This window comes from Anser brachyrhynchus (assembly GCF_964034855.1).
Source record: "Anser brachyrhynchus genome assembly, chromosome: 1".
In the NCBI taxonomy this organism is placed as follows: Eukaryota; Metazoa; Chordata; class Aves; order Anseriformes; family Anatidae; genus Anser; species Anser brachyrhynchus.
The window spans coordinates 179,255,431-179,281,223 of record NC_137694.1 but is presented as its reverse complement, the minus strand read 5'-3'; the positions used below and the strand labels follow the sequence as shown (position 1 = coordinate 179,281,223).

Here is a 25,793-nt window from a genome sequence, read left to right as displayed (position 1 = left end):
AGCTGACTCCACAAGGGTGATAGCTGGTAGCTTGCTGGAAGTGGGGATTTCACTTGGTGGTTTGAATGCCTTGGGAACTGCAGGCAAATACTGCCACTCATACTGTAGTGTAGTCCCTCTCTGCCCTTCAGGAAGCAGGGAACAGTTTTAGGGAGGAAGCTGTAGGGTTGAGGTCAATGTTAACATCCTTAATGCTATTCCACGGAAATTACCTGTAGACCAAACCCATGTCTCTCCATGTTCTTCCAGCATCCCTGGTGGTGTGATGGCCTGTCCCAAGCCAGAGAGCTGAGCTTGGCATTTAGGACCATGGGAGTGGAAAAGGGCTCTAACTCCAAGCTGCAGATAGGGAGCGTGGGGCTACACTACACATTGTCTACAGCTTTTTTTTATTGCTTTTCAGATCAGAGCTTCAGAGACAGGACAGTGAATTATTGTGGTCAGCTGGCATGCAGCTCTGTAGAAGGAGAACTATTGAGTAGCATTAGTGGGTACACAGAGTTAACATATGGGTAAACACTAGTGGATACAGTGTTAACGTACAAGATATAACTACTGGAAGGGAAATGGGAGGAGGCAGTCTGACTGTGTCCCACCTGTGCTATGTGAGAGTTGAGACCACACATTTTACTGATCGTAAAAGGTTTGTTGGCCTTTGAAGTACAGGGAGGGTGTTCCTGGTGTGTGAAAAGTCTAACCTGACCTGCTGTTCTGACCTGTATTGTGTGCATACCTCAGAATGAGTCTATGAGAAATTTTGTGTCTGAGTCACATTAAGAGGAAAAGTCTATCTACCCACCGTAGCAAATAAGCACCTGGTATCCTGCATAACCTAGATTAAGATTAGATACTACACCATATGGGAAAGCTTTCTTGTTAAGTAATTGGAGGGTAGTTAATTTCTGACAGTGCGTAACTTGTATGTTCTTTGTACATTAGTCATTTGACACCTATTATTATATGACTTCATGACATCGCTTCCCCAAAAAACTTAAAAAATATCATGCAAGTTCCTTAAGATTTGGCTGGGGAAATCCCCAGAGTCCACAATAAAAGAGCTCCCTTGTCCCCTGGCTATCACATCTGCTGACTGAGAAGATGAAGCACATACAGGTGGCTCTGCTGCTCCTCATGCTGAGCATGATCACACAGGCTTCAAGCACAGCGGCAACGACAAACATGGTAAGATGGGGGTCTGATAACATAAGCTTTGATGCCTTCATTTCTTCTCATGCCATTTAGGTTGGTGTAAAATCTTTCCAGCTTGCTGAGAAGTTATTAGTCAAATGCCGAGATCTTTACATGGAGAAACCTTAAAGTATTCCCCCATCCTCCCCCCCGCTAATATATAGGGACTGGGTAATAAGTGTAAAAATGAGGCACGGGTTTAAAATCAGAGTCAAATTCTGCCTTTGGTTAGATGAGTGCAACTCCCACTGAGGATCTGAGTGGATATTAATGCTCTGTGTAGCTTCTAATTAATTAGCAAGGGCTTATAACAGGAAAGGATTCACATCTTTGATGTGGAAGGAGTTGGGAGGTGGGGGCTTTACCAGATGCATCATTGCTGTCATAATCAATGTCCAGGCACATGAAAGCCATGCTGGGTGTTCTTTGTGAGGTGCTCTCCCTCTTTGCCCTAAAATTGTATCTGTCTGGGCAATAGAGAAGTTCAAATCAAAGCCATCAATCAGAAAAAAAAAAATAATGGAAGAGGGGAGAAGAGAAAACTTTGAAATATTTTAAAAAGTAAAAAATGGCATCAGTGAGAGATTTATTTTGATTTTGTACTGCCTCTTTTTTTTTTTTTAATTTAAAACTAGTCAAATTGTCAGAAGAAAAGTTTTGCAAATAGCTTTAAAGCATTCCCAAGTGGAACAAAATATTTTGTTTTAGGTTGACCCCAAATGACTGCTTTATAGTAAATTTTTTTTTTTGAGTTAACATTAAGAAGACTCCCACTGTGGTTCCCAACGACTCTTTCTGATTTTTCTGGTTTAGTCACCAACCAGAAAAATCCTGCATTCCCCTAGTTACTTTTTTTGAAGTTTGGGAGTGCTGTGGATAGAGTAAGTGAAGTCAGCATCTCCTGGGAAGGTGCATTTACCTGGGTAAGGAACAGAAAGCTGCAAAAGTTAAGACAGAGGTTTAAATATATGCTGCTGAACTGAGGAGAGGAAACTTAACATGGGAGAAATTTATTCTCATCCTGCTTGGCTTAAAGTTAGTTCTGAATGTGTGTAATTTACACAATTTGTGGTGCTCTCTGCCCTGCCACTGTTAATTGCTACCGGCTGCCCCCACAATTTCCAGTGTGATCGTCTGAAAACGCAAATGGTTGTTCAAATGGGTTTCTTTGACAAACAGTCCCACAAAAGCTTGTTTATGCTGTGCTCTTTAATAGACCGTCCCTTTGCCAGCCACTTGGAACTCTCCACCATTCCTCAGGAATGGGGCTCCAGCTGGGGTTTGGGAAATGCAGAAAGACGGAGCGGTGGGTGTCCTCTTGTGGGGGAAGCCCATTTGGTGCTCAGTCTGTCACGCCATTTGACGTTGAGGGTGCCTCACCACAGTTCCCATCTTGCCATGGGTTTTGGCGAGGCTCTCTGATGGGTCACAGTGTGCTGCATCACCACAATACACCATCCTCATCCCACTGCGTGGGGCCATGGTAGGCTCTCGGTGATATGTCTGTCAGAGCCCCAGCTCACACCTTTTGGGCAGGCTAAGCATCCCCTGCCTTCCGCTGGTCACACTTAACATTTCTTTGAGAAGAGGTGTCCACGAAGTGACACTGTGCTGTGGGAAATGCTAGTCTCATTAGCTGCTGATTAGGAAAGCCAATTAATTTTACAGTTGCTGGGGATGGCTCCCATAATCGAAACAAAGTGCTTTGGAGCTGCAGGATGGGGGCTAGCTGGTGGGGAAAGGATGGTGCCTAATGCAGGAATTCACACTTAAAGAAGCTTTTCTTTCCTTTTTAGACTCCTCTTATTGATACGACTCTTCAGTATCTGAGTCAGCCTAGAGAGACAACTGCCAGCCGCCTGCGCATGACCCCAGAGGTATGACCATTACTTACTGTTCAATAAAGTCCAGGAAAGAGCATAATTAAGAAATTGTGTCCTATTTTTTAAATGATATGCAGTCACTTGGAGGTTTAATCATTATGCAGGTAAGTCAGGCTGCCCAGGAATAGGCCTGTAGGTGTTTTATATCTATGGCTTAGGCGGTGTTGAGTTCCCAAAGTCATTAGTAATGCTTCTGTGTCATTCAGTGCTTTGGTCACATCTAAAGATTTGAGATTGTGCTCATGACTTCTGAATGGGAACCCAGACATGAAACAGCTGGTGCCATGGGGTGTTGATGGCAATATGCCAAACAGTTTGGTGGTGGTCTCCCTGGAGGAAGGTGAAGGCTGCTTTCCAACTCCGCCTTCCCCGTGTAAACCAGAGCAGGACCTTGAAGCTACATTCTGTCACCTATGAGAACCTATGTGGTTGCTGGGGCTGAGAAAATCACGATTCTCCTCATTCTACTTAGCTGAAATTGTATTCATCTGTTTCCTGTTAGAGGGCATCAATGTGATTTTTGTACCTTCTTGTACAGTGCTCAACTCCAAGGCCTATGGATTTCAGGAGTTGGTTTATTTCCCTCTCTTTGTCAGTGACAGCTCAATAGCGTGTTTCCTTTGGAGGTGATTCAACAGAACACACTTGCTCTGAATGGGCCTGCAACCTAATTGTCAAGAACAGTGTTTATCCAAAATGCACAGTTCCAGATCAGGCCGAAGATGCAACTTGACAGCAGGAATTCATCATCCAAGCTAGCCCAGTGTGGCATCTGGAATTTGTGGAAGGACCTCTTGTGAGAGAGCATTAAATCTTTGCCTCCAGCGGAGAGTTTAGAATCACAGAATCAGAGAATAGTTTGGGTTGGAAGAAGACACCTCCCACTAGATCAGAATGCCCAAAGCCCCATCCAACCTGGCCTTGAACACCTTCAGGGATGGGGCATTCACAGCTTCTCTGAGCAACCTGGTTCAGTGCCTCACCACCCTCTGAGTGAAGAATTTATTCCCATATCTAATCTAACCCTACCCTCTTTTAGTCTAAGTTTATTCCCCCTTATCCTACCACTCCACTCCCTAACAAAGAGTCCCTCCCCAGCTTTCTTGTAGTTCCCCTTTAGGTACTGGAAGGCTGCTATAACATCTGCCCGGGGCCTTCTCTTCTCCAGGCTGAACAACCCCAACTCCCTCAGCCTGTCTTCGTAGGGGAGGTGCTTCAGTCCTCTGATCATCCTCATGTCCTCCTCTGGACTTGTTCTAATAGGTTCATGTCCTTCTTTTGCTGAGGGCCCCAGAGCTGAAAGCAGCACTCCAGATGGGGTCTCACGAGAGCAGAGCAGAGGGGGACAATCATCTCCCTCACCCTTCTGGCCACACTTCTGATGCAGCCCAAGATACGGTTGGTTTCTGGGCTTCAAACGCACATTGCTGGCTCATGGTGAGCTTCTCATTAGCCAGCACCCCAAGGTCCTTCTTCCGAAGGCCACTCTCCATTCATTCTCTGCCCTGCCTGTATTTAGTCTTGGCATTGCCCCAGCCCAGATGCAGAACCTTGCACTTGGTCCTGTTGACCTCCATGAGGTTTGCACATGCCCACCTCTCAACCCGATACAGGTCCCTCTGGAAAGTTAAATGGAGTTAGGAGTCTCTCTCTGAGACTCAGTAGTGGGACCCAAACCCCCTCCATTTCCTTGTCCAGCTGAGACGGTTTCTGTCCCTGCCATGTAGTTTCTGTGGATCCCATCCTTTTTCTTAGGAAGAGGGAGCAGCTACCTCAGAATTATAATCTGTGAATGCCACTGGACTGCAGCGTAGCTGGATGTTAAGCACTGAAATGGCTAGGTTGTTTTGAGGCTGTAACCCTAAGTCCGCTTTTAAGCAGATGAATAAACTTCCCAGTTTTCAGCAGATCAGGTGTCTGCTGGCTCTTACTCTCCTTCTTAAATTGAAGGGATGTGAGAAAGGAACATTTCTCATAGCTTCAACTATGTATATTTAACAACTTAATTTTACAGAGTGAAATATTGCTGTCAAGTCCTTGCTGTAGGCTAGGACAGTTTGCTCTCTTTTAAAGATTCAGTGTAAATTATTAAACTTTAAAAAACATAGAACTCCATCAAAAGTAACAGCCTGTCTTTTGCATTTTTCCACAGGATGAGGGAAGACAGTTTTTTTATATGGTTATCATTTGACTGGTATTATATTTTGATTGAAACACTTGTTGACCCAGGAGAATCTTAACTAAACAGTGCTTCTTGGTCTCATCAACATCGTGATGCTGGTGTTAGTAATGTCAATGGAAGAGTGGAAGCAGTTCTGCCTGCCCAGGCTGCCTGCTCCTTTGGGGAAACCATCTCTTGGCATGCATATAAATATCACTTACTGAAGTGAAGCTCTGCCTTCAAATCTAGGCTCTCTTTCAACACCAATATTAAAATATAATGATTGTTTCTCATAGGGAATTTAAATGTACAACTTGGAGTTATTTTTTGGGAGGATCATTTTGGTTGAACGTTTGAATACACTTATGAAGGGTTTATTTAACATATATAATAGCATGGTACCTCTAGAAAAGATGATAGCTCTATGTAGTCAAGATTGTAGTTTATACTTGAGTATACAATGTATAGATCACACTATCCTATATGTGGAAACATATGCATATGTGTAGTACATACTATGCTGTTCTGTGGATGGCAAACTCTGTATTGGTATACACATGCACATAAGTATGTACATATATATCTGTGTTATACACAGAAGGGATGGAATACTATACCTTCCATACAAAAATCAGTATGCCAGTGCAAATGACAGTCTTATAGAAGATCCCATATACTCACGAAGCCATATTCCTTCCTTCCTTCCTTCCTTCCTTCCTTCCTTCCTTCCTTCCTTCCTTCCTTCCTTCCTTCCTTCCTTCCTTCCTTCCTTCCTTCCTTCCTTCCTTCCTTCCTTCCTTCCTTCCTTCCTTCCTTCGATTTATTTGCTGTTTATTTTCCTTTTATTTCTGAGAAATGTGCTGTCCCAGTCATGCTCACACACAGAGGACTCAGAGGTGCAAAAGGACCTAACTGACTTGGGAACCTGTTTTTCATACCAGTTGAGGTGCTGATAGATATATCTTTAATGGGCTGAGAACCTTAGAAATAGTTTGCAGTATGTTCTCAGTGGGATTTTCAGAAGTGCTTTGGTAACCTACCTGGCAGGGAAATCAATGCTGGGACTCTCTGGAATCCTATGAGATACTTCTCTGCTTCTTTTCATGTTAAATGTCTTCAGCAGTCTGGCCTGGAGTGAAGTTTTAAGGCCCATGGTACTTGAATAACACAGATAAACTGTCATTTCATGATTTCTTTCAAAATGAGATGCATGTTGTTTGTTATGGCTGTGGAAAAGAGGTTGCCAGAAGTGTGAACTCCTGCATGCCGCTGGTTCTTTTCTTGGGCTTACAGAGCAAGAGAGCTTTGCTGCTGGCCATCACTGTGTTTTCTGGGCTGGTTCAGCGGTGAAAAAGTTAGTTGAAATCACTGTGAAAAAGCAAGAGAAGAAGTGCTGAAATTTCAGCTTTTGGTTAATAATTTTATTTGCCTTTTTATTTTTAAGAGGGAGAAAGAAAGAGAAAATACATGAATAACACTGGGATTTCTGCAAGACAGGAGGAGAGATTATAGTAAGAAATGTTTTTGAAGAGCAAGCCTGTAGCTTTAAAATATGCAGCTGCATTGAAGTATGTGCCAGAATATTTTAAAGTAACATCAAATATCTTTATTAATAAATTTGTGATAGATTTATGAACTGGTAAATGTTTTGTGTACAAGCAAAACCCAAATGCATCACTGCCCCAAACGCATTCTGCATTCAGCCTAGTGTTTATAGGAAATGTGATCTGGCTGTAAATTATGTCAAGATCATGAATTGCCAGCCCTGACCTTTCCATACACCATACCCATTGCTCCAGTGATGATGCTCTGAGCGTGCAGTCAGGAGAAGGAGATTCGTGCTAATGGCATGGGTGGTAGATTTGTAGACCATCCACAACTGAGGATGAGCAGGCTGTGATGTGTAGACATGATGTGGAGAACTGTAGAAAAAGAGTTATCTCTATGTTAGGTTGAGCCTGCACATTTAATTCTTCACCTTTCAGTGGTGAATAGTTAAATTCATATGTCTGTTCGCTGGGGCTGGCTGAGAATTTTCAAATGAAGCACGTTTCTTTTCAAAACTTTTCCTGCTACTAGTTCTATCTTGGTGCTTTGAGCTCTATGGATGGAAATGACTAGATGATCTGATTGATTCAATTCATATTAACAGAGCAGTAAGAGAGTAAGTTGCTAAGTTATTATTTTCCTGCAGTTGTGTGCTTTTCCATCTCCTGGAAAACGTACTTCATTATCTTAGGACCATTGTCCACAAGGTTGGGAAAGTAAGGACTATTATGTATTTCTGTTTTTCCAATGGTAAAATCTTCACAGCAGTATTTAACTGTTTTCAGGAAGATTTGTAAGGCTGAGTCAAAAAAAAAATAAAAAAATTATCAGATATTATGAACTCATTGGAATAAAAATGTGAAAGATGTCTAGCAGCAAAGTTGTTGATCCTATGATTGTAACAGCTCAGATTACTGTCAGACATTAGTTGCTGATTCTAGAGAAGAATATTAACACTTTTTTCCTCATTGATTTATTATTACAGCTCTTTGCCAATGTGTCTGGCTCTCTGGATGACCGTGGAAACTGTCAGTGCTCTGTGTACTTGCCGGATACCACCTTTCCTGTGCAGAAGGCTGAGCAATTGCAAGTGATAGCCACAACGCTTGTGGAGAAATTTGAGAGAGAGCTGTCACAGGTAAGGTGTTCTTTTCTTATAAATACAATACTTGTATCTTTACTGAAAAGTAGTTTCCTGTGGAAGAGTACAGCAGTCAGCACTTTTCTGTGACCTCTTTCAGACAGCAGAGAAAAGAGGTTTCTGTAAGAACAAGGAGAAGGGTGATTAAATCTCAAATCTTTGACATTATAGCATGTCAAACATTTGAATACTCTTAGCTTTCTTTTCTAGGCCTTTTCAGCTAGAGGCATATGGTATTTTTGGAAGAAGATTTATATTTTTCCTCTTTTGGCTTGGTTTTATTGGTCTGTGATTGCTACACAGAGCTATAGGAAGCCAAGCCTCCTGCTCTTTCATGTGTTATTATTTGTATCAGGACAGCCAGATAGTAAGAGGGAAATGAAGGGAAAGAGGAGAAAGGTCAATACAGTCCAGAGTGAAGAAGGTGAATATTTGTCCCCTCACTCTTTTCGATTTCATGGATTAAAAAACAAACAAGCAAACATCTGTGTCAACATCTGAAGCTGTGGCAGTGAGAGTGCTGAATTATACATTGTTGTTGAAGACAAACACACCTTATGCTACTTCGGCTGCTTGTTGCATGAATTCAGATCCATTTTTTGAGGAACTCGGGCAAACCCACACATGCTACAGTGCACTGGGTGAAGCTGCCTGTGAAGGCAGAAGTCTGCCTTTGACTTTTGATAGTGGATAAATATTCAGTATTCAGATTAGGTGTCCAGCAGAAAGTGTTTTCTTCAGGAACTAGGCATCTTAACAAATGAAGTGTCCTTGAATTAATCAGCAGAAAAGGCACAGCATTAAATTATAAATTCTAACCATAAATATTCATAAACCTCCTCTGGTATAATCAAGAACAGATAAGAAGTTAGGCATAAAAACCCACAACAGGCAGAGGATCCTATGGAAATATCTTTCAGCTCCAATCATTTGTTTTGAAAGAACCGGAGCTGACGATGAAACGCATTTGGCTGTCAACAGGGATGTGAAGGGCCAGCTGACAGAAGTCCCACTGCTTCCAAGCACAGAAATTACCTGATCACTTGCAGGAAGGAGGTGTAGCTCAGCTAATGATCCGTGACAATCACTGAGATTTCAGATTCTCATACTGTTCCCACTGTGGTCACTGCCAGAGCTTTTAAACTAACTGCACTGAGACAGGATCAGAGCCAGGATTCCCAGCCAGAAACTTGGTGTGATTCTTCAAGGTATTTGTGTACCACCTTTTCCAGGTTCTTCCCATGGTGTAACCAGCCTCTTACCAGTACTATCCTCAGAATGGTATTTGTTTCCTTTAGGATGTGTGCCATATCTGCCAGACCCATGCATATCTGCAGAGCATCTCAAGCACTGCTTGACCTCTCTGTATGGACAACCTCATATCTTCATTGACCATAATGGGCGGCATCTTGCTCCTGTAAAGACACAGGTTACTATAGATACCTGAAACCAGGTGTCTAAATTTGTATCTGAAACTTACCTTTAATGTCAGGAAAAGCTGAATCCCTGCTATGGACTTTAATGTCTAGGTTGCCAGCTGCTGTCAATTGGTGTAACTGTATTGTCTCCAGGTGCCCAGCAATGTACCGCAGTGTTGCCACCAACCTTGGCTTTCAATTCTAGCTGCAGACAGTGAAAATTCTTGACCTCACTCAGGCTTCACTGAATTTCATCCTGTCGAGACCAATCAGCCCAGCAGTGTTACAATACATCTAGTTAGATGAAGTGTGACATACACTTCACTATGATACAGGCAAAGAGACACTTTGGGTCAGAAATGAAAATGAACAGATTGTATTTCGGTGTAACTGTGTATATATAAGTTTTCTCAGTTATGAAATTGTTTTTCTGTAGAAAGAAGAAAGCTGTTGAGCATTACCCTACTGATATCTGAACTTCAGTAATCTAAGATATTGTGGGGCATAAGTCTCTATGCACACAAATTCTTCACCTTCCCAGTTGTGGAAAAAGCCCCCCTTAAATAGTCCAATATGTTATGTTTGTCATTATAATACTTAAGGAAAGAAAGAAGGAAATAATGAAACAGGAAAGCCTTATTCTCATTATTAATCATTATTAGATATGATCCCAAGCAAAATCTTGGAGAATCATTCTGCCATCTGCAATTTTGCAGGAAATTCATATCCCAATCTGACTTTTTTAGCTCAAACCTAACCTAGTTTCACCACAGGGGTGGGAATTTCTACTAAGTGCTTGCTTTTTTGACTCCGAGAATCCCTGCCTTATTCTCTCTTCTAAAACATCCTTTGGAGCTCATGGGAGCTTTTCCTGGGTAAGAGCTGCAGGATTGGACCCTCTTAAGGATGCTTTCCATGTGCTAGAAGTCCCAGATAAACAACCTGATTGAATCGTTAACCTTTTGCCTGATTGTAGGCTAATTCAAAAAGCAAGGGGGTCCTTTTATAGAATCAGCAGGCAAGGAAGCTTGCAGATAAAGAGACGCTCTCATGTGCCAAATGAGTGCAAACTGTAGGCTGAAAATACCAGACTAATTTTTCCTCTGTCACATCAACCTTTGCCAACATAATTATGATTACAGAAGAAAATTAACCTTTCAGAGCAAAGCAGGAATTGGCTGCTCCTTTCAATAAGAAAGGGGAGAGGACATCAGTAACAGGGATGGATCTGCACTTCATCCCAAGGAGAGAAAGTATCTTTCGGAACTCAGCTCATAATGGTAACAACATCCTCACGTAACTGAAACAGGAGAAGAAAGCACTCCTGCCCTCCACCAGGAACAGCTGTTTTCAAAACAGATTAACCTGGAGTGGATTTCTTCTTGGTGTCAGCTCGCAGACTGCTTGCCAGCTGTACTCCTTATGGGTCTGTGGAGGTCACACCTGCCTGAAGCCAGTGTCCTGGGCCAGGTGACTTTATAAGGCTGATGCTTTTGTCACTTCTTTCTTATCTACCCATCTTCTCATTTCTTTCTTTTACACCTTCATCTTGCATTTTTGTTCCCCCTTCTGTACTCTCCACTTGCATGCTGGAGAAGTGTCTGTTTGCATGCTGCAAAACCCGTGTTGATAAATACCAGTTGCAGGTAAATGACACAGTATATGAGCATTGAAGATTTTTCCTGCCCTTTTCATTCCATGAGGATGATAATGCTTGGAAAGGAGGAAAAAATGGAGCTAAGGATTTTTATTTTTTTCCCCACATGTGCCTCAGATGGTTCCATTCTCTTCCAATAACGGACTAATACAAGCCCTATGCACTCATCATACCCTACTTAAGACTTTTATGACAAATGTGGCAGCAATCAGTCCCAATTGCTGGTTGGTGTCCCTAAATATGGGCCACATACACATTTTCTGTGCCAGTCTATCAATAAACACCAGCCAGTCCCTAGAAAGTTGATACAGTAGAAGAGCAGAGATTGCAAGCTGCTTAAATCTATCTGCCAAGCAATAGAGCAACACCATGTTCCTTTTTCAACTGATATTTCTAAACTACAGAAACTCCTGAGCCAGGTCTGAGGGAGGCTGGAACGTCCGCTCAGTGGACATGCTTGGCATATTTGCTGGATTTGTCTACAAAAGCAGTATAGACCTTTTAGAGCAGCACCACTGATAAAATAATATTTGCCTAATAATTAGCCCCAGGACTTATGAGCTAAGTGGACTTGTGCTGTTTAGAGCACTGTGGAGTGCTGGGGCTAGTTCAGCCTTAACTCATAGGTATTTCTCAGCTATAATCCACTGGATGGTGTTGACATGTTCTTAAATGACCTGGGTGGTTGACTGAGTGAAAATGGTCTGATACGGGAGGAGAACTTCTGGTCAGTGTCCTGCAGCACACTGCAGTAAGGGCTGAAATAACTGTGTATGCCTTGGCCCAGCCCTCAGCATTTATCCAGTGTCTCAAGGCCCTGGAGAAAACTCTAAATTCACAGGTTTCTCAATAATAAATAGCCATCACTAATTCCAGTGGTCCATTTTAGTGGTTTTAAGACTTGATCTGCACTGTGGAATTATTATTATTATTATTACCGTGAGAAGGACTGGTAATACCTAGATAGATTTCCAAATACCTCTATGATATATGTAGTACCACATAGCAATGCAATTTTGTTCATAGACCCATAGACCAGCTTTACATTTCTCAGAATGTAATCATATCTGCTTTCTTTGTTGTTGTTGTGCAAAATCTAGACATACAGTTTAGACACTGAACTTTGAAGAATTTTTCTCTTTTTTTTTTTCTTTTTTTTTTTTTGACGATATCTTCCAACTTCAGACTGAGTTTGGTGATCAGTGAAAGTGTAAGGTCCATCTACATCTGGCTTTTCCAAGAACATTGCCCAGTTCTTCCTAATGTTCCTTCCTAACAGATGATGATGACAGCTAAGGCAAGGCATCTCAGCAGCCTCTTTTTTCAGCCAGATATAAGGAGTTGGGTCTAAGTCTTTATATGCTATCATTTATGATCCTTATTTGTAATAAATATCTTAGTTATTCCTTAGTGTGAAGTTACCCAGGCTTGACTTGGGAGATCTAGAGCATCCTTTTTTTTTTTTGACTCAGGATGCTTCCACTGCAGCTTATGGAGGCATGCCAGTTTCTTTCAGATTTGTAGTGTAGTTATGCCACTATTGAAAACTATACTTTTGAAAAGAGGGCCTTCTCACTTAGGGTTCTCCTTCTTAAACCTAATCACTGGGTACCATGTGATCTTAACACATCTTTTCTGTCATTCATGAATTTTCACGTTATGAGCTCCCATACATGTTCGTCGGTACACAGGAGATTCAGGAAAAATTACAAAGAATTATTTGACAAGTGTTCTTGCTGGCTTTCCAGTCCCAGGGGCTGCAACCCTAGGAGAACAGGGATTCCACAATCTTCATTCCCTGACAGGGTTTTGGAGGCTATTCCAGAGCCAATGGGGAAAAATACTGACTTTTGGTTTATGTAAACGTAACATAAGAATGGCTGACAGGATGCTGACTAAAAATATTTCAGTTGAAGAAGTAATAGCTACAGAAGTTGTAGTGCTATAGAGAGAGGGACTAATACAAATACTATCTGAGAGTATAAATATGGAGTTACTGGTGCAACAATCTGATAATATTTATTCCTACTTACCTCTTGTGATATAATTACATTGGCTTAAGGGAAAACAGATGTGATTTCTGTGAAGCATATGGGAGAGAAATTTCCCAAGTGTTGAATTTAAAGAAACTAAAATTTTCCAAGGAATGTTCCAAGCCCATATAATATTCTTAGCATTCTGCATCGCAATGTTTGTGCTGTGACCTTTACCTCAGCAGGTATGTATGTGAAAATATATTTATCCAGACAACTATTTAATGGTTCAGAGGCTGAAGAGGCTGCCATGTAAATTACTTTAGCTAAAGCCTGCAATAAATTTTTCACTTTCATTTAAACCAGATTTGATTTCAACACTGTGTTTAAACATTTGCCCCCCCCCCCCCAAAGATAAACCACAAACCAGTTCTGCAAACTTTTGACACAATTCAAATGTACACAGGTTAAAATCCTATTTGGATTCTGAGTTAATAGGAAATAAAGTTGAAAAACTTGGGAATTCTTTATTGCATTTTCCAGCCTCCTTGGGTTGCTTTCATGAGATAAAGCATCGCAGATTTCCTAATAAAAAAAGTGCCAATGTAAGTTGTTGGAATACTGAGGATAAAATTAGCTCAGAAACAATATTGGCAAGGAATTACAAAAATGGAAGATTCTGAGTAAAATTCTGCCTTCATTTATCCCCAGGCATTCCTGAAGGGACTTTGTGGAACTGTCAACAATAAATGAGGGTTAAGTTTTACATTTTTTATGTACGTGATGAGAATTTCATTTATGCAGTTTATGTAAAGAATAAATATATCAAGCATGGGGAAGTTATGTATAGGATACTCAGAAATATGATAAAGATGTCAAGCAGGCTTGTTTTATTTGCTAACCTGGACTTGAATATGTAACTTTTTTTTTTTTTTCCTTTAAGGTTAAAGAGTACTCAAAAAGGATTGAACTGTATCAACAGAAAATTCTTAATCTAACCATCAGAGTGGAGCACATGGAAAAGAGCAGTGTATCTTACACAGAACTGGACTTCCAGTTACTGAAAGTGGAAATCAGTGACCTAGACAGACTGGTCACTCAGCTGAAATCCACTGTTGTTGGAAGCAATGTCATTGTTGATCAAATATATATGGAGGTACTGCTAGACTCTTAATTAGCCAAAAAGGGGTCAATATACACAGTATATTCTCTCATTCGTGTTTAGGTTGAGGAAATATAGCCCCTCTCTACTGCAGCTATTTTAGCATTTCATCAGCATAAATGAAAGGAAAGCTTGACTTTAAATGTATTAACATCCTTTTCCTTGAAACAGGACACAGAAAAACAAAACAAAACAAAACAACTGACCAACCAAAAAAACCCCAAACAAATAGGTCTTCTTTATTTTTTGCCAACTATCTGCCTGAAAGCAAATGCTTTTGCATAGCATTAAGCACATGAACTTATTAAATTATTATAAATAAATATTAATTTATAGACCCCCATGCTTGAAAGCCTCTGCGCTTTAACTTAGATAATTAAAAAATTAACTTCTGGTTGTGGGGGCAGTGGCCCAATCAATATGAAATCAAGAAGTGGGAAAGACTATCACCTTCCCAGCAGACTATAAATCACATTTTCAAAATTATAATTAATCACTCACCTAGAGAGAATAATTGCTTCATACGAAAAGTGAAATATCATTAGTTTCTCCATTGTCCTCTAAATCATCAAGTAGGTGATTGAAAACATTATCTTTGCAAACAAAATTTGAAGATACTTTTGCAAGACTGGAAAAAGTACTTTCTTATATATAATTGCTTGCACTTGCCTAAGACTTATTGGATATTTTTACACTACATATAAAATAACACTATATTTTGCATTATGGTACAGAACTGAGTGTTAAAACAGCTCCCTGTGATCACAAAGCTCTGCTGGAAATGTAAGGCTAGCAGAAAAAGGCCTATTCTTAGGGATATTTCTTAAAACTTGTTCTGTAGCATCTTCCATGATATGATCGAATCTGCCTGCAAATATCTATAAGATAAAGTTAACAGGAATTTAAACTTTTTTTTTCTTTCATTCTCGCTTCCTTCCTTCTTCTTCTTTTTTTTTTCTTTCTTTTCACCCTAGATCAGAAATCTGACTATACTAGTAAATGAATTAGAATCATTGGACAAAAACAATATCCTTGCAATTCGTCGACAAATTGTGTCTCTTCAAAATCGATTGAAGGAGTGTGAGGAGAGCAGAAACCAAACAACAGTACCCCCTTATTTCCCACCAGGTAAGCATTTCTCTTGTATATCAGGTGAGAAATAAAATAATACATGGATACTAAAAACAATTGTAATGATACTACTTAGTTTTGAAAAATCAAGCAGACAGCTACTAATGTTTCTTCAACAGGTTCAAAAGGAAAACGAGGGCGGGTAACAAACTCTTCCAGAAACATTAGCTGTTTTCAACTGGAAAAAGTTGTAAACTTCCTCTCACCTGAAGTGTGAAAAGCGAGTCTCTCCCCCCACCTTCTCTTTTTTCCAAACATTTTTTTTTTTAAATGTAGGAAACATTTTTTTCAGTCCAGCTTTGATTTTTAATAGTTCCTGTCAAACTGACCTATGTCACGGCAATTTTACTCTAATCCTGCTTGGGAAATGTATGAGCAACAACTGATGTACTAAAGCTGTTGGTATGCAAACTCAGGAAGGTAGCTTTGCATGATGATTACTTTTGCTTCGCAGGCAAAAGATTCTTCTAAATCGGAAGGTCAAGAACCCTGGGGGGAAATTCTGGTCCCAGGGAAATAAGTGGGAGCTTTATTAAAGATTTCAGTGGAACTAGGATTTTACCCGTTTTTAAAATAGGAAAGGTTATGTCCAGGAGCTTAGATCGGTGGTTCCCAGAGTGCAGTTCATAATAAAAGTAGAAATTGTCACAGGGCATGTGGCAATTAGTTTACAACTGGAATAATTTTTCTCTCGATGGTGTGCTCAGTTTGAAAAATCTTGTTGCAAATGAATTGTAGTCTGAGAAATTTTGAGTCAAGGATGATAAACTGGAGGAAAATGTTTAGGAAACACTTGTTTAGTTATGCTGGGTCAAGTTTCCCACTTGCTTACAGATGGTAGGATTTATTGGACAAAGTTGAACCCTTGAGTAATTTATACAAAGGGGGTTTCTATTGACAGAGCATTATAAAAAAGGAAGAACTCTATTGTATACAGTAGTCGGGGGAAGAATCCTACTTTTTCACATAAGCTGGCTAGTAATCAACAAGATTAAATGTAAAGGAACCCATAAAAAAACAAGGCATGCTGTCTGGCTTCCAGGGAGCACAGATTTGCACCTACAAGCATTTACCTCTCATCATCTTTGGGTCAGCTTAGTTCAGGTGTCTCACTGAAAATTTGAGAGGCAACGACTGGTAGAAAGACAAGCTTTCCTTGGGTTAGCAGCCGTTCCTATTTTGATCTCCTCAGGGCTTCATGATGGTGCAGGCAGCTGCTCCAATGCTCTGACAGGATGTGCAAGCAACACCTTGTCTAGGGATCAGGTGGGAGAAAAAGCTGAAACAAAGACCTGCATTGCAAAATTTCAAGGCCCTTCTCAGCTCCTCAAGAAAGGTTTAAAATGCTTCAATTAAAAAAAAAAAAAAAAGCAAAACAAAACAAACAACAACAACAAAAAAAACACCAAAAAAAACAAACCCACAAAACAGCAAACCACACACACACACACACAAAAAAAAAGAAAAAAAAAGCAATGTTTTAAAAGTATTTGAAGGGCAACTCATTGATTTATTGAGAGTGTTGGTGTGTGGAAAGAAACAACTTTCTCTTCAAGCCTACCGCAAGTCTTTGTTTCGGTGGGAACGTACAGAGCTCTGGAACAAGAATGCTGTGCCCTTCCATTAGTGATGGAGGAAGGAGCTGCTTTCATGCCTGGGTGGTTGTTGTGAGAGTCTGTGGAACATAGGAGCTTTCACAGAGTGGGAGAAGGAGGTCTGCCCTTCATGGTGCAGCTCCATGTGGGGATAGGCAAGTCATGCCAAGAGCAGGACAATATCTCTGGGATGGGGTAAATGTAACTGCACAGGGTTGTGACTGTAGTAGAATTATTTAGCATTGCTTGTCAGGGCATGGTGATGAGATGGACAGAGTTTATCTGGGATCAGATTGGTATTGCTTGAGCATTGCCTTGTTCCTTACTGGTGTGTCAGCTAGTTCAGGTACAGCTCAGCATTGTGTGGGAACCACAGAGCACAAAATAATCTAGAAGGCCAAAACCCCGGGTGGTATGAACTACCTCTATTGACTTCCTGTGAATTATCACAACTGACATCATCTGAAGACATCTTCCAGTGTTGTCTGTGAGTTTATCTCATGCCTCCAGAAACAGAAGGCCTAGAGGGCTTGGAAGATGGATGTAGGTGTATTGTCATGGTCACCTCTGGGGTGACGGTGGTCCCTGAGGCTAGCACAAGGGACTGGCAGAGCACTTGCGGAGGGCTGGCAAGTTTCCTGACAGTTGGAGAAGCCAGTTATACAGATAATCTGGGTGTTACATAGGCTCAGATGCCTGCTGATCCTTGCAGGATTGGCATACCGTGACTTCCTGTGCCTGATGGGGAGCAAATATCCTTCTCTGGGCAGAGAACTTTGTAGAGCAATTACACGTACTGCAGACTGTGTCTGAAAACAAGTAGTAGGACAATGTTATTGTCTGGGGAGATGGAGTAAGTATGTGAGACAGCTACATTTTCTAGATGGTCATTTTCGAGGCTTTGCATGGATGCTCACACCTAGGCCTCTGTGCTCATTTGTGCATTTGAACACAATTTCCATACGTTTTCTCTGCAAGCTTGAATGCCTTGAATTCCTGCCAAACCATTTGGCCTTGCCCTGCTTTTAGTTCATATTATATTTATAACGTTTGTATTAAACTGACTCTTTGTCCTGTTTTCAGACTGCATTTTCTTTCTCCCTTCTTCCTCTCTCCTGCATATTTTGGGTAGGCAATATGAATCAGAGAGAGCTTGGATAATCCCCAAGCTGTCTAAGACCATGAGTCTAAAGGCAAGTTTAATTAAAGCTTCTTGCTTCACAGTACTGTACTATGCAGCCCCTCTGACTCTGTCCCCTAAGGCTTTTGCTGCTGTATTCTCAGAGCAGGCCCTTTTTCTCAAACAAAGTATCTGAAAATCGCTGGTCTCCATTTGCTGTGCCCTCCAACTGGAGAGGTGGGTGTCTGTGTGACTGAGATGGGGTCAGCAAATATGTAGTTACTCATCCTCGTCATCATCACTAACTTTCTTATCTGCAGCACTTCCCACTATCTCTTTCCTCACCACATAAGTAGGAAGAAATATTTATCCATTTGTTTTTCTTTTGTACTGATTTCATCTCACTGCGTCAGGACAAGTGTAGAGAGAAAAGGACCCCATGATGGTTCTTTGAGGATTCAGCAGCAGATTCTTTGTCACATCTCACTGAAATGATCTGAGAGAGGCAGCAAGGAGAAGTGAGTCAGATGAACTCTCAAAGGAAAAAAAAGAAAAAAGAGAAAAAAAAGGTAGAAAAAGAGTAAATTTTTTTTCCCAGGTTTTGTACATTTAGAAATTAATAATTTCAAGTTACTGGTGAATAGGTCTCAGCAGGAGGAAGACTTGATGTAGCCTAATGCTGAAACTCAGACTCTCATACTGGAGTGGAGTCTTACAACAATTTCACTTTTACCTTAAACTTTACCTCCTACCTATTCAAGATGTCTGTTTTTTGGGGGTGTCTTGGATTGTGTTCTGAAATGGATATGTCCATACAGAAAGAGACTGATGCCTACAGGCACCTGAAGGGAGTTGGCCAGTGCCCCCTCTCCAAGACTGCCTGAACTGCCCCCGGAGACACATGCATTTCTCTGCTGGTTATAAAGGCACTTGAACTTTTAGCTGCCTGAAGGCAAGTCAGAAGAACTTAAGCCTTCCAGCCCATCCCCTTTTAGATGTTGCAGACGTAAGCCTACTCTGATCGCAGCTCCATCAGTCTGTGCCCATGCCCAGTGATACTGAAGGAGACTGAAGACTGTCTGTGTGGGTCTTCCTGCTAGTGAGACGGTAGGAGCAAAGATAAGTTTTTCCCTGTGCTGCTCTGTCTCTTGTGTCTCAAGCTATAGCAAGGCTGGTAACAGCTCGCACATCTGGATGCAGATGGGAGAGGAGGGTGCACATCTGGATGCAGTGGGGTGCATGTGAGTGTGCAGCACCAGCCTGCTGTTGGTTTCTGTGCCCCTCATGGGAGTTCCCTTTAATGTGGGTGCTACCTTGTTTGTGATCTTCACCTGCAAAGGTGAACTGTGGTCCCTTCTCTTCTGAAATCAGATACAGCTACTTGCTGGATTTTTTTGGCACCTGTATTGTGGAGTGAGAAGCAGATGTGCTTGGTGAGTGCTTCAGAGTGAAACAGGTGAAGTGAGACCTAAGGGGATGCATCTCATGCTCGGTTCTCCAACCCATCAGCCAAGGAAGTCAGGCTCTTTTCAGTCGTGACACCTGAGTGCCAGCTCCTTTTCTGATGGATCAGAAGCATTAGTAAACAACAGGGCTGAGATACAAGTGCTTTATGCAGGGAGAAGAAGAGACCTGTGTGTCTATGTATCTGCATCAGTCCTCCTCTCCCCTATTTGCTACAAAAACATTAAACAAGGGAAGGCAAAAATACCAGGACTTAATTGATCAGTGGCCCAAAACAGTGGAAAAAGGTGTTAAAAACTTGAAAGTTTGAATAATGCATATGGATATATTTCAAGTACCTTCTAATATTTACAAAATTACATGACACTTTGTTTCCTTTGTGCATCTTTTTCCCCACAAGATCCAGACAGAGGCAAGTTTAGATTAAATAAACAACATTGAGTTCTTCTGAACTTGTGCAGAAGGCAGATCACCCCTTGACTACCACAGAGTTTTTTGTTAAAAAAAAAATATCTGGGAGAGTTTTCAAAATCAAGCATATACTATATAGAAACCTCAGACAATTTTTGATGTCATTAAAAGAGAACACGCTTCTAACTTTATTTTAATAATTCATTGTTTCATAAATAAAAACCAAACAAGTGTTCAGCAGAGAGATCTCTTTAAGGGGAGAAATAATACTTTACTATTTCTTTTGTAAAAAAAGGTCTCTCTGCTGAACACACGTTTGTTTTTTATTTATGAAACAATGTATGAATTATTAAAATAAATCTGGAATTGTGTTCTGCTTAATGACATGAAAAATTATTTGAGGTCGCATATAGATGAGCTTAGCCGTGCTTCAGTACCTGCAAGCTTTGGTGCTATATTTTTCTAAACAAATCAAGAGTTTTTGAGCATTTAATAACCATTTAATTCTGATATAAGTTTATTGTGATTTAAGCACAGTAATATATTCAATATGTCACCAGCTTAAAAGAAGCCCTCATGCTAGAGATAACAATACATAATAGAGATATAAGAAAAACACAGTCCAAATTGATTTATGGAGCTGGCAGGCTGCAAGCCATTTTGCACTATCTGCCTTAGTTTTCTGCCCTTGCATGAGCTGAGGTATGGGCACCTCCAAACATCAGTATTTGTGCCAAGTGCTGAAGCCATGTTGCTAGCCATGCCATGTGCCATTTCATAAGATGCAGCCCGGCTATCCGTACAGCAGTGCCTTCCTTGTGTGCTGTGTTTGGAAAGAGCTTTCTGCTCCAGAGTCTCATCCTTTGTGAAGCACTTAAGTGCATGCCTGAATGCTTGTCTTCCCACGGCCAGGAAAGCTGACTTGCTGTGATTTTTGGTGGCATGAAGAAGTGCTCAACTGGGGCTGTCACATGTTTTACTTGAGAGAATCTCAGGACAGAAAATGGACTGAGTGAGGACACAGGGTTGTTCATGACTTGTGTCACCCTCTCAAGTCATGCAGAGCTGCTCCCACAGGGATTACTGACCCCAAGGGAGTTGCCAATGTGGCCTGGAGACACAGGGGTTTAGTTCTGCACAGTGATTTATATTTAACATAAAGATGCTCCCCACCTTCCTCAGAGAGGCTGAGAGGAGGCTGCAGGTGAATCACATTTCCCCTAGCTCATTAGCACAAGAGAGTACAAGACTCTGAGGGGTGAGGATGTTACATTGTGGAAGGAGATAAATACCACATTTCGAGAAAGGAGGAGACATGGAGAGCTTCACTGCCCAAATTGATTTTACACATTGACACACAAATCTTACCCTCTTTCTTGGATGTTTCTAATGTTCAGACCACAAATTTTGTTGTTCCAGAGGCAGGGCACCTTTCCCTACCTCTTAAAAAGAAGTTTTTTTTTTTTTTTACATTTTACATTTGCATTTACATTTTTTTTTTTTTACATTTTACATTTGCAACAGTCTACTTCACACAAAATATCTTGTTTCCCAGTGTTTTCCAAAGGAGAGTGTCTCAGATTAGTCTCTCTCCACATTTCTACTTGTGGGATAAGACTAAGATGCATTTGAACACAAGATACCTCCTAGGTTTTTCCTAGCAGTGTTTTTAAGTGTTTTTCAATTCATTTCCATGAGTGTGCTCCAGCCTTTCTTAAGGATGGGCAGCTTTGATGGCAAAAGGTAAATTTTCTCCCTGTTATTCCTCTGTCTTCTTTGTGCTAAGACATGGCTTATTTATATGCTATATATTCCTTCATAAGACTGAGTTTATAACCATCTGGTCTTCTCATACAGATGGTAAACAATCATGATGCTACCTACAAAAAGTATTCAAATCTCAAAAGTTAAGTTTGACTTTTGTCACTGACACCATAGCTGGTGGTACATGGAGTTCCTGTGCTGTGAGGCATTATTAACACCAAAAAGTTGTTGCTGTTAATTTGTTGGTTAACTGACATGTGAGACTTGGGTCTGTTCAGGTTATACTTCATCTTTAAGAAGGAAGGCAGCTGGGTGGCTGGAACGCCTCACTGAATTGGGAAACCTCAGAGTACCACTAAGCTTGTGAGCTAATGCCAGTCACTTGATATCTCTGCCTCCATTACTACAAGTGGACACATCCTTACAATGAAAAGTCTGGGACCCTTCTGTGGCAGTCATACCAAAAGCTAATGCTTTTACACTTGAAGAAAAGTGTACTGTTTTTGCCTGTGGAAGCTTCAGACTCATTGAAGGTGTATGGGCATTTCTGTCTAGAGGATTTTTTTCACTAGTGACTTATGGTGGTCAGAATTTATCAGGAAACCAATGTCACTGATGTTCACTATGAGTAAAGGGAAAGCATTTCTTGTGTATAATATCATTTGGACATTTTTGTTCCAAATACTGTTCATCGTCATTGAATGTTCATTCTACTTTGTTGTTTTTTCCTAGTAAATGTGGAACAAACTCTACCCAGCTCAGTAGCACATCATGGAAAATATTCTTTAGGTGCAAAAAGTAGAACATTTTGGGTAGCAAAATGGAAAAAAAAATAAAGAAAAAAGAATATTTTCATGACCCTGAAAATGGCTTTATGGTTGATGTACAGAAAACAAAACTGTTCTAGTTCAGCTTGAAATTACATTCGCTTTAGAGCTGCTTCAAATTAAAACTTGGAGTAATATCTATCTATATTTCCTAGGCTGTGATTGTTACTGTTTGCAGATTTCTTTGAGGGCCTGAGGTGGAAGGCACCATGTGGCTGTGATGGCACTGTTGCAAAACTGTGATTCTGACAGCAGAATGCTAATCTGAAATGTGGCTCTGGAAATACTGCTGCTGTTTCTCCTTTCTTCCCCTCCTCAGCAAAATACACAGAAATCAGATGCTCCTCTTTCCTATCTCCAATAATCTCAGTTCCACTGAACTAGAAAATAACCTAAAATGCTTCTCAAATTGTATTTATCAAGGGATTTCCAAGTGTACCATGCATCGAATGGGTAAAAATCTGTCCCTTGTCTGGAAAGGTGCTGTGAGCTCTTACTTTCTGCAAATTAATCCTGAGGATGGATGTCCCCATCCTTTTTTTTTTTTTTCCTCACAAAATGTTCTGTAATGATATATATATATATTTCTTTTAATAACTTTCTAAGTCAACTTGAAACACTTAGTGACATCCAGTTGATGACCATGGTCCCAAATGAGGCTTTTTACACATGAAGCTGTGAATTTATGTCTGTGCTTTGCCATAAAGCTAATCCCTTGTAAGCACACTGTAGAGGCTACACTATGCAAAACCTCTCTTTTAGTGATGACATTTGGAAAACCTATTCTTTTTTCTCTTTGATTGCAGGTACCTGCATTCACGGTGGACTACTGAATGTTAGCCAGCCCTATGTAGTAAAGCTGAACTGGAAAGGATTTTCCTACAAATATGGTTCCTGGGGTAGAGATTACTCTCCCTCTGACCCAGAGAAGGAAGTCTATTGGGTTGCACCATTGAATACGAATGGGAGATACTTAGAATATTTTAGAATTTATAAGACCTTTGATGATTTGCTGCTGTTTAAATCCATGTATGAAAGAAGAATAACATATGGAGAAGGAAGTGGTGCTGCTCTTTATAATAATTTTATGTACTATCATGCTTATTCTTCAACAAACATGGTGAAGTACGATATAACAAAAGACAAAATAGTTTTGAGCAAGGCACTTCCAGATGTCATTACCGGTAACCGTTTCTCATATGCAGGTGTATCATGGCAAGACATAGATTTTGCTGTAGATGAAAATGGGTTGTGGGTATTATATTCAACAGAAAATAACATGGGCAACATTGTGATTAGCAAACTCAATGAGACCACACTTGATGTGATAAATACTTGGCATACAAGACAGTACAAGCCATCTGTTTCTAATGCTTTCATGCTATGTGGTGTTCTGTATGCCACAAGGACAGTAAGCACTAGGAAAGAGGAAATCTTCTACATGTACGACACAAGTACTGGCCAAGAAGGTCGTGTTAGTATCATCATGGATAAAAAGTTAGATACAATCCAGGGTATTTCTTATAGCCCCACAGATCAGAAACTGTATGTTTACAATGATGGTTACCTTCTAAGATATGACATAACATTTCAGCATTAGTACATCAATGACACAAACATTTGATAGAACTGGCAGCAACTAAAACAAGAGATCTGATATACCTTTAGACAACGCTATCACCACTTTATGGTTCGTCTAGTCTGAGGTACTGTATTTGTGGGTGTTACATATATTACTTTAATTACTGTCCTTAAAAATTGCCTGCTCTGATCAGTTGTATTATTGGCAGCAGTGTTTGGCAATACTGGGCTCTTCAGGTTTTGATTGGTGTTTATTGGTGCTCAGTGCTTTACAATTGTCCTGCCTAAGGGTAGATTTACTGCATAGATTTAGTGCATTTTGTTCACAGAAATTGATGGATACAGCCTATCCACTGACTGAGAAGCTAATTAACCACTAATATACACTGCTGTAACACAGGCAAGACACTCAGAAACTGAGAATGAATTTTCACTGATCTTTGTCAGAGTGAATTGAGACCTCAGTGAAATTAATAGAAGCTTTAAAATAATATAGGAAATGGGACTTAGTCTGAAGACAGCAACCTATTTGTTAGGTGAATGCAGCAGAAGCTGGCTCAAGGCTTCAGGAGAGGGGGTAAAAATGAACTTTGCTGTTTGAAGTCGTGCCATGGGGAGTGAAAAGAAGGCATTTGGGCTGGGACAGCATAGAGCTCACTGTCCCTGCCATTGCTGATGCAGCTGCCCCACCTGTGGCTGCCTCCTGGCCTCTCAGTCCTCTCCAAAGCTGCCACAACACCAAGGTGGCTTCCCAGAGTGCCTGCAGGACCAAACGGACAGCGTGGCTTTCGCTGTCTTTCTCTCTGTCCCACTCTGTTGGCCTTATCAACTCCTTGTGCATAGACCTGGCCTTATGGATGGTCTTATTGCAGTCAAGCCATGTTTTGTTGTCATCATGGCTCCACTTTCCTGGAAGTACAGTGCAAGAAACACTTTTTCTTTCCTTTATCCTTTTGTAATCTGTTTCAAATCCTTCTGTTGACCTCATTGGCTATGGGCCAATTGCGTATATATCATGCAATGCCAGAGAATGACAGGTGTGTATTTTAATGTGCCTCTATTAAACATTTTTTCCATTCTGCAATTAGATTTCTGAGAGCCTTGTTAGTGTAGGGTCCTGTTAATTCCCTGCGTCATTCTGTCTTACAGCAAGGTAAATGGTCTTGTGGAAAACAGAACTCTGGTCAAACTAGTTGGATAGGTGTTTGTTTTTTAAATGGCTAATGTGTAATAATTTTTGAGTGTGTGTACTATATCGATGTCTTACCTTCATCATGTTAGAAAACACGCTGAAATACTGAAATTCAGAGCTCTGTAATGAAGAAAGTAGTTCATGTGGTTTGTTTTCTTCTATTACCTATGTAATCACGTTTGTGTCTTCTGATAATAAAAAATACATATACAAATGATTAGTTTTCTTTTAATTAAAAAGTATTTCAAAGAATCTCAGCTGTGTTTTAGAGTCATGTGAAGCTGTTTGTGACAAGTAGGTAACTGGGGATGCAATAGGAAGCCAGATTCACCTAACGTTTGAAACAGGATCATTGTATTCACTTAGGCTTCATGTACTTAAATAGCTCCAGCAACAGCACCAAGGTGTGAATCAGTATGTCAACAAGTACATAAGAGGAGCTTTATTTCCCCACACTGAAATATGTTAGCTGGTTAGGGTAACATTTCTCCACCAAGCTGGGATGTTACTTGAGACATTAGAGGCTGATGAACTGATGACATGTTTTGAAGCCAGGTGCTGCCAGTTATCAGGTATC

General features: G+C 40.6%; 1 protein-coding gene across 1 annotated transcript in view; it reads left to right on the top strand.

The window, feature by feature from the left end:
• OLFM4 (olfactomedin 4) overlaps positions 1-25,433 on the top strand; it is a 32,043-nt gene extending 6,610 nt beyond the window's left edge. Inside the window, exons 2-7 of the mRNA XM_080577009.1 lie at positions 1,042-1,182; positions 2,985-3,065; positions 7,766-7,918; positions 13,913-14,125; positions 15,106-15,259; positions 23,250-25,433. Coding sequence (XP_080433135.1) covers positions 1,099-1,182; positions 2,985-3,065; positions 7,766-7,918; positions 13,913-14,125; positions 15,106-15,259; positions 23,250-24,043 — 1,479 coding nt within the window. The 5' untranslated portion in view covers positions 1,042-1,098 and the 3' untranslated portion in view covers positions 24,044-25,433. The remainder of the gene's footprint in view (positions 1-1,041; positions 1,183-2,984; positions 3,066-7,765; positions 7,919-13,912; positions 14,126-15,105; positions 15,260-23,249) is intronic.
• The last annotated feature ends 360 nt before the right edge of the window (positions 25,434-25,793 follow it).